A 9,850-nucleotide genomic window follows, 5' to 3' on the forward strand; every position below is an offset into this window, starting at 1 on the left:
CTATACCGTTTCATGCTACGCTAGACCATTTGATGTCATGCTACGCTATTTCACACAACGCTGTGTCATTTGATGTCACGCTAGACCGTTCAAAAATAGACTGTGCTGTTGCAACATTGAATGCTAGCCCATTTTTGGTTTCCCTAGACCATTTCTCTTTATCTTATACTGTTTTACAAGCAAGAGCTAAGCTACTCGCATTTAGGCTAGTTTATTTCACAATGTGAATGAATGAATGAATGAATGACTTTATTATCGTGTCTAAAAATGTTTAGCTGAGGGGAAAAGTCCCCTCTACTAATTGTGGACACCTGACTAATAAAAAACTTTAAAAAAACTTAAACCTATCATTGTACAACTATTACAATTTTAAAATAATTTAAAGATGATTGATCCAATTCGACACAGGCGCCTACACCGATCATAACTTGGCTAAACAATTTCTTTATTGGCTATACCACTCTGCAACTGATCCCTAGACCATTTATATGTTTACTGATCTATTTGAAATCCTTGTATTTTTGGTGGTAACGGCCGCCCATAATATTTTATTATGTTAATCTTAAGCGAACTTTTTCTGACAGTTTATTCTTTTCATTTTTGAACTTGAAAATGGTGTCATGACGACTCCGAAACGTCGTTCGTTATTATCGTTTATTTTTACTTGTCTATGTATATCAAAACCCTTGCTTATACATTTAAGTAAACTTGAAAAACGACGGTCGACTTTCAATTTTGTCTTAGTTTGTATGTAAAAGTCATATATAATGCTTGTAAATTATTCTTGTTTGTTGTGTGTCCGTGATTTTGTCTATCGCTCTGTAAGTTTGAATGTAGAGCTCGTAACTAATGAAAATAAACAGGATTTCCGTGACCTAGCCCCTTTAGCCATCACTGAGTTAGGTTTCTTACAATTTCAGTGATCCATGAACTCAAACATCTTATTTTCACAGCGGTTGACGTTTTTTGTTAATACTTTTACCGAAAGGTCGATCGCAAATTTAGGATGTCTTTCAGGTATGGAATTTATGTTCCATTGTTCTTGAATAAACTCATACATACATGTTCATCTAAACGATCACTGAACAAAACCAACGTTTTCTTAGCCAACATTCAATACACATAAAATACCGTCTATGTTTGTGTATTTTAAGCTCAACTGTTTCCCACTTAGTTCTTTAACGAACTCCTTTTATCAGAGAGCTCAAAGACATCTTTTAGTCACCGAAATTGTCCTTCTCATAAAAAGGTAAACGTATTAAACCGTTTCAGTTAGAACATTTCCTGTTCCATCGGTTTACTAACCCATGGACCGTACTTCGAGGACTTAAAATAATCGTACAGCTTAAGCTTAGCCTCTTGGAACTCCGTCGCCATTTTCTTTGCTTCGCGGTAAGTTTCCACATTCACGAGTTCCTCACGGCCAGTTTTGGCACCAATCTCCTTGAAAGACGCATAAAGCGCAGCCTTGCAGATCCGCGAGGGCGTGGGGCTGTTATTTGTTCGTGTCATGCACGCGCCGGTGCGTCCATCAGTCACTTGGGTGCTCGTGTCTCCAGTGGACCAATTGACGCTAAGGTTGTTTGTCTTTTCTGTCTCGCGTGGCGGATCGTATGCCGTAACACGACCAAGCCACGGGTGATTCACGTGATAGGGAGCTGGCAGCTGCGCGTTGAGGTCGCTGTTGTGTTGAAGGCGACAGCAAACAGCACGTGAGAGATGACCGTGATCATACAAGTAACCCAACGTGAGGGATGCCAAATAAACAGGCTCAATGAAGTGACTCAAGAGAGCGCCTTGAAGTCCAAGAACGTTCCAGCGACATATCTTATCACTGCACGACATGGTGCGTAATCTGTTGCCACGTAAGAGCCCATCCCATGTTTGAATACCATCAGAGGGGTCAATGGGAATTGTGCCCTCGCCGTCTTCGATCTTCGTCCGTAAGATGCCCTGCTGCTTGGAAGTAAACGTTGGGTTGTGCTGTGTTGAGGGTTCAGACATGTCCGTGTTGGGTTCCTCACGGGGAGTAAACAAAGCTCCGTCTCCACAAGGAGCTGTACTGATGTACAGATGAAATGTGACATCCTGGCGAACAGCAAGTCTCTGAGAGCCTTCTCTCGGCACGAAAATGGACTCATGCTCATCGTAATAACTGTTTAATTGTCTGTAGAAGAACCGCAACAGAGATCTCCGAGCAACAATTTCAGCATGAGAGTCATTCACTGTCTTTCCTTCCATACTCAACCTCTGACCAGTCACGCAGCGATTACCAGCTCCAACGGCAACAACTCGGCCAGAGTCGTCGGCGCCGTTTTTCATGATGATACATGCCACAACCTTTCTCCCAGCGAATTTGTCGGAAATGGAGGCCGCGATTTGAAGAAATGTGTGATGTGAAAGCGTAGCTATGAGATCAAAGTGCGTGCGGACTTTGCTCAAAACGTTTGCAGATGGGCTAGTTATGTTTAAAGGAGATCCATCCTCAGCACCTGCATTGGCACCCCGACCAAGCAAGGTTCTCAGCGCAACATCCGCCGCCTCACGTCTGGCATCTTTCATGTTTCGCGCTTCTACTGCAGGGAATAGCTTGCCATTGATCTTTGCAGCAATTGCGAAGGCGCGTCCTTGGCTGACTGTTTCAAACGTTAGCTCCATCTTGTTTTTCTGCACATACTCGTTAAGAGCACTGACAGGGTTCTTGTTAATGGCAGCATAAGCGACACTGGAGAGAACATCTGGAAGACTGCTGCTGGATCCTGAAGTTGCAGGAGGCAGCTGTGGGGTAGACATGTAGCTCGGCATCACAGGAGCGTTCCATGTTGGTCCAAATGAACTCGATCTGGCCCCAGGAGGTGTTGGAGGCGTCTGTACCTGCTGAAAGGGTTTCTTCACACCTAGGTGCATTTGTCCTTGCTCATCAGCTCCAGGGTGAGGTCTCTTCTGAGCAGGTTCAACAGAACTTGGATCATCAGCTCTTGAACCTTGGAACGTCAGCGAGCTCACTTCTTGTCGCACCTTCCAGGTTGGAGGATGATCATGCATTTTGTAAATTAAGCCTAACGTCTGCAGTTTGTAAAGAGTTGGGTTGATCTCTTTCTTTCTATGAAAACCAAATTGCCTAGCTAGTTGTAGTGTATCACATGACTTTCTTTCCCTCTTCAAAACGTCCAGTACTTTCGCCTCAAGATCACTTAGCTGTGAAGCTTGCTGAGATGCAGTGGCCACTGGACTCTTGCTTGACGTGGGCACCGCTTGGGGACCTCGACTGACCAGGTTTTGAAAGAGATGTGCCGAGGGTGGAGGTGGCAGTCTGGAAGGAGCTTGCTTGGAGGAATCACGTGACGGACTTTGACCAAAGGTAGGAAATGTCGCCTGTGTGACCTGGCCTTTATCTGTTGGAGTTGAACCATGTCCATAAGGATGATAACGAGGATGATCTACTTGCCGCTGCACATTTGCTTCAAAGTTCACCCTGCTTGATTGGTTAGGGGCAATTGCAGCTCCATGGATTCCAGTTAACTCTTTAATATCGTCTCTTTTTGAAATCCGGTTTTGTTGAAAATAATTTGGGTCAACAGAACCAGGCATTGACGACATCTGCCTGCTTGTAATAGAATATGTAAGCGAGGACATTTCATGATTCATCGTAGAAGCTGAAGGTGCTGACATCTGAGGACGAGTTGGTCGAGAAACAAAGGACTGCATCAGTGGACGAGGTGGTGTAGTCCTTGAAGGTTGCTGATTCGGACTAAAAGACGAGAAGGTAGGCCTTGCTGCCATGACAACGGGAGCAGGCTTTCTGGCACACTGGGACATCAAGGTGCTGAAGAGATGGGCTGAGGGAGGTGGAGGAGGGCCTCCTGATGATCGCACAGAACCCCCAGGGACTAATGGAGGTGCACCCAGGGAATGACCAGGTTGGACCAGTCTTCCATGACTGGCTGTTGGAGGAAGAGATTCACGCTGACGATCTGGTGGTGCAGGGGATCTGCTGGAATCAATACAACTAGAAGGTTCTTCACCACCTAAATCAGGCAAGCTAGATGGACCCAATTCGTCATCATAACTGCCTGGATTACTGGGCGACAAAGTCTGATTTGCTGCCAGTAATGGTTCATCTGATTGATTTACACTTTCGTGGCTTTGTGGACCTGCTAAGCCTTCCTTCCTATCTCCATCAATTGCGTCTGCTGTCCCATCTACATATTTGTCTTCATTTTTAATTACCTCTGTTTGTGATTCCTCTTCACTCTTGTCTGATTCATAATCTGGCACCAGTGTCTCCTGGTGAGGTGCAGATACAACACCTTCATCCTTCGGTTCTTCTGGTGGCTCCTTCGCAATTCTCCACATTGGAGGCATTTTCAGAATTCTAATTATCTTTTTTGCTCCTTCGAGCTCGTTGATACACTCGATTACACTTTTTTCAGGGGTGGAACTGGTGACACTGTGCAAAATATCACTTAATGTACAAGGATGTGGCATATTTCGCACAGTTTTTAGAATCTGGTTTTCAAGAGTTTCACTCAAAAATGAATGCGTCTTAGTTCCTTCATCTTGTGCACTTGACTTCACCCTTGTTTTCGTTTCCTCTTGGGTTGATTGCATTTCATCAAAACCTGGTTTTTGCTCTTCCTCCCCTTTCTTAGATGACATTCTTGTGTCCTTGTATTCTTTTACATTACTACTCATTGGTGAGGTACCTGAAAAAAAAAAAGAGGAAAACATGTCATACCACTAAACATGCTATTTTGATGTCAGTTTTAATTATGAGCCAATAATTATCACATGCATTTAGCAACGGTTAGTGAAGAAAGAGAGACTCTTATAAAAGGTTCTAAATGCAGAAAAATAACACTTATAATTAATTAGCACTTTATAGAAAATAATACTTAAGGTGGCTCAGATGCAAAGCACTAATTTTAGTGTACATGTAACCCCATAAAGCACTTGTTAGTTAACAGAGTCATAATTAAAAAGACTTCAAAATTTGTTAAGGCAGTGTGGCCTTCGTAGTGGTCAGCGCAGTGGACTTGTAATCTGAAGGTCCCAGGTTCAAGTCCTTCTCTTTGCCATTTGATGGATTTGTGTTCAGTGGTCCCAAATTCAACTAATCCATGCTTTTTACAGCCAAATGGTCAGTCCCCCCAGTGGTTGGAATTTTCAACAGATTTCTGGTTATTTACAATATTTGTTTGCATAATCTGTTTAAATAAACAATGCAAACTACTAAATGAGGACATCAGTAACTGTGTTTACCTCAGAAAGTTATTTTTTGTTGGCACAGCCGAATTAAAGGCTTTTAAGATACCATAATTAACCATTTTTCTTTTGATCTTTTGGTCAACTTGAAGAAACAAATGCAAACTATTTTGAAAAAAATCATTAACAAATTCTGCAGGTGGTGTCTAGGGTTTAAAGAATGATATCATTAATTTATGAAAAATTAAGACAGCTCTGAACCAAACCTACTTTTTTGTTGGGAGAGGTGGGGGGGGGGGGGGGGATGTGGAAAAAAAGATGTTTAACTAAGTGTTTTTTGGCGTTCAGGTCTAGTGGCCCTGCAGGCCAGAGCTCTCCCTGGTTTCAGTAACAAGAAGCAACTAAGAATATTTCTATTCCCCCCTGGATGGGATGCTAGTCCATCATGGGGTTACTCCTCAGCAGTAAATTTGCCAGTACCCATTTATACCCCTGGCTGAGAGAGGCACTGTGAAAGTTAAGTGTCTTGCCCAAGAACACAACACAGTGATCCTGGCCAGGGCTCAAACCTGGTCTGCTTGATCCGGAGTCCAGTGCATAAACCATTTATTTAAGGGCACTGTGCCTCCAGAAACAAAAGTGTTCAGGCGACCCTATTCAGCGGAATGGCGGAATGACAGAGTGTCACTAGTTTGCTTCCGGTTAGCTTCACCCCTGTTTGCTTGTGGTTAGCTTTTTACTATGATTTGCTTGTGGTTAGCTTTCACTCTACAAGACCCTGCGCGCATAATCAAGACAAGATCGCACGCACTTTTTGAGCGATCCATACGTGCATATTTAATGAGGTAGCGAAAACAAATTTGCAATGGGAGGTGGCGCTCTGGGCACTCACAGATATCTTATAAGTCTAAAACCGGGTCACTTCTCGGCAACTTTATTGTGGCAGCATCCAAGCGGACACTGCAAAACTCGCGTTGATAAAGTTCCCGGCAAGAACCTCTCGCTTTAGGCTTTTATTCTGCCAGGCTCAAAACTACCTTGGTTTGTGCAACGTTGTTCTGGAGCGCTAAACAGCGCTGTTGTACAAACAAAGGCAGGAACATCCCTCAGTTCTTCGAGCGATGCTGTAAACTTTTGGGTATTTAGACTTAGTGATGTCCTTCAACCACCTGGCAGCCGCACTTACGCTAAAACTAACTAAAGGCTTTGATTTTCAGGAACAAATGGCCATTTTTTTTCTTTCCTCTCACATGACATCTATCACATGACATCGCGTCACAATGAGATGTCCAGTCCTTTTCTTAAAGCGAATCCTCAACACGACGGCATAGAAACTAAAAGCATGGTTCTGACACGTTTTTCAACCTCCCCGGACAGTTAAATAATGCTAGAAGGAAAGATTTACACGCGATGTGTCGAAAAACTCATACTGCTGGCTGACTGTGGAGAACGTAAGCTTTGCAAAACGCCTTTGTTCTTTGCATACGTAATTTCTGAACAACGAATCTAGATCCAGCAAATTTGAATACAGATCAATGTTTAGCACACGTAAACGAACTTGTGTGCGAAATTTGGAGTTGTTTGGGACAATGTTCAATTTGGCCAAAACTCGATGTGTTGTTATTGCTCTCGGTCCTTCAATTGTTGGTTGGGGCATACATGTATACATGTATACTTACTACTGCCATTCTGTCACCCAAACACACTGTACTGAGTATTGCTCTCAAAAGATCCAAAACATGATATCATTGGCTAGTACTAAAAGGAATGCTGGAATGCTATGGGAACGCTGCAATACTGAAACCCAGAACGTATTAAAGAGTTGACTGGGAGACCAAGAGGATTCAAATGTGGGTCCCCGGCATGCCAAGCAGGAACGGCATCCACTAAGCAAACGACGACAAACTGCTAGAATCCTGTTTTTTATAGAAAATATAACCCTACTATAAAAGCTAACTGCAAGCAACCCAAGCTAAAGTTGGCTAACGAGAGTGCTGTTCAGGCTTATCAGAGCACTTGTTAGGCTAACCAGAGTGCTGCTTAGTATTCATTGCATGAACTGAGAGTTACGTGGTATAAATATGTCATAAGGTGTCTTGCTATTTTCACATTACATCAACTGAGTGCAGAATAATTAGTCCTGTTTTAGATGGCCCATTAACTGATAAATATTGTGCGTTTCGGGTTTTAGTAATCAAACATCCCGTCTTTTTTTAAGCATTCCGGGTATCAGTATTTGGCTTCTAGTACTATCCGGTATCATTTACCTCCTGACATTGCAAAGCCAAGGTCCAATTTTGAAAATGTGGTTGTTCATTGGTAAAACTCATAAAATTTGTGCTTTCCCATGATTTGGCCTATCCCACAATTTGTCCCTATCCATTGCTAGTCAACCATCAAAACGTTGGCAGAAGACAAACAAGGTCTATAGTTACATTCTACAACAATAAGGCTAGATTTTCACTTACCGTGTAAATTTTAACCTGTGTGAAAAATTAAAAAAAAAAAATGTACGAACGACATGAGCAAAAGTTTGCGCAGGTCGTTCATACTTTGTCTCTTAATTTTTTCACCCATGTTAACACATGTAAAAATTTACTCGTCAGTGGAAATCCACCTTAAGGACGTTCGCGCTAATTGCTTATGCGCATCCTTACTGCGCACGTAATTCATGTCGCAACGTCATGCCACGTTATACATCGAGCGCGCGCGCTGAGTCAAATTTCTAAGAAAATATAGGGTAGGTTGCCGTTCCGCTTGCCTCGCTTGCAATTTGCTCGCTTAAAATATATTAATGGTCGGTGAACCCTACTTTTTCTTAATGGATCACTTTTGTTAATTAATATCTACGTTTGAATTCCGCTTTTTGAGCTTTTCTTTTTGCCGTACAACAGTTTCAAATGCCTTTTTCCAGGGTTGAGTCTTACAAAACAGATGGCAAAACTAGGAATTATTTACCCAACAGACGCACTTCTACAAAATGTGAATAAGATCGTTTGCCTCCGTTTACTCATCTTCAATATTTTTAACTATAAACCCTGTAAACCATGCTGAATAATGTGCGCCAATTTTCTTAAATCAGGGTAGTTTCCACACGCTTTATCTCCGAAACGAATCGGTGACCCCAAGTTTTTTCCCCATTTCTGACACAAGTAACTTATTATCTGTCACCACAGTAAAAATTTTAAAGAAATCTATTGAGTAGAAATTTTTGGCGCGAACTTCCTTAAATGACAAAATATGTTTTACTGACTGTACAAATGTTCTTTTAAACCATAAGCAAGCTACCGTAAAATTCCGGTTATAAGCCCCCCGCTTATAAGCCCCCCCGGTTATAGACCCATCAACCTGGAAACAAAAAAATACATCCGGTTATAAGCCCCCCCGGATATAAGCCCCCCTCTACCCGATGACAGTACTGAACAGGGCTAAATGTTGCTTTCTTGTGCGTTTTTAACTTAAAAACGTATTTCGATCAACACTCTCTAGGCTTGTTTCGAAACGTTTTTTTCCTTCCGCTTATAAGCCCTCCCGAATATAAGCCCCTCCGCTTATAAGCCCATCCAAAAACCCTTACCAAGTTGTATAAGCCCAGGGCTTATAACCGGAATTCTACGGTATACTGTGTGGATATTGGTGTCAATTATGGTACATTTTGGTTTCACGAGAATCATTACAAACCATGTTCAGTTGCAAGATGCTTTGTTACTGCAACACTCATTAAGGTCACAAAAGTAGAAACTTGCTTACATGCTTGCAGGATGTAAAGCAATGTGGAGGCCTTTTAAGCAGAACTTCTTTCAAGACGAATGATAAAAATTATAAAACACGTACAATCGAATGTACATGCACAACAAATTCACTGCTTTTTTGTTAAGACAAGGAGAACGTTTGGAAGGTCTTCCTCCCATGGGAAATGTGGCAGTTTATCGTAATTTAAATGCGTTTACTTCCGTAAAGCAGCACATGAAAATTGAAATACTCACAGTTTTTCGTTTCAGTCAAAGTCAGCTCAGAGAAGGAGTTTAACATAACCGGTAAACTCTCCGAACTTTGTAAAGCCATGGCATGTCTTTCCGTAACTTTCCTTGCAGTTTCACAAGCAAAGTCCCTAGCGTACACAAGGTAACATCCGAAAGTGAAACTGCTTACACAGTGATAAATTAATTACAAGTCTGAAGACTTAATTAAAAAATTCCCCCCGGAAGCAAGTCGGAAGTGTTTCAGTTCCATAGCAGATAATTATATACAGCAATACAAACTAAAACCTACAACTCGCAGATTTAAGCCAACATATCGGATTTCTTTGTAAAACTATTTTATGTACTGTACATAAAATTTAAGTTTACCTTCACTCGCAATCAAGCTATCTGCAGATTCTGAACACTGATTTTTGGTTCGAGCGCTGCAAAGTTTCCACTTTGGAGGCGTTTCGCTCGCTTGCAAGATGACCTCTTGACGAACCAGCTCAAATATTGCTACATTTACTTGAGCGTTGCTTAAAATTTCGAGACGAGCCATAATTTCTTGAACCGAAAAAGGTCCATTTTCGCGTGAAAATAATTCCAAAATTTTCTGTTTGACTTCTGCCGCCATGCTTGTTTGTTACCCATAGTTCGTCGAGGTCTTGTCGACTACCGCTGAT

The 9,850-nt window shown here is 42.0% G+C and overlaps 1 protein-coding gene across 2 annotated transcripts; it reads right to left on the reverse strand.

Moving 5' to 3' along the window:
- Positions 1–956: 956 nt before the first annotated feature.
- On the reverse strand, positions 957–9,812 carry LOC144650414 (uncharacterized). Of its 2 annotated transcripts, none has more exons than XM_078510080.1 (2): positions 9,555–9,812; positions 957–4,706 (listed from the first exon to the last, which is right to left on the reverse strand). In XM_078510080.1, the coding sequence occupies exons 1-2, from the start codon at positions 9,799–9,801 to the stop codon at positions 1,273–1,275; spliced, it is 3,681 nt and encodes a 1,226-aa protein (XP_078366206.1). In that variant the 5' UTR covers positions 9,802–9,812; the 3' UTR covers positions 957–1,272. The 2 variants fall into 2 exon arrangements, with proteins under 2 accessions (XP_078366206.1, XP_078366207.1); XM_078510081.1 differs by lacking the exon at positions 9,555–9,812 and adding an exon at positions 9,192–9,315.
- Between the last annotated feature and the right edge of the window lie 38 nt (positions 9,813–9,850).

This window comes from Oculina patagonica, chromosome 4 (assembly GCF_052425735.1).
Source record: "Oculina patagonica isolate OP01 chromosome 4, crgOcupat, whole genome shotgun sequence".
NCBI lineage: Eukaryota > Metazoa > Cnidaria > Anthozoa > Scleractinia > Oculinidae > Oculina > Oculina patagonica.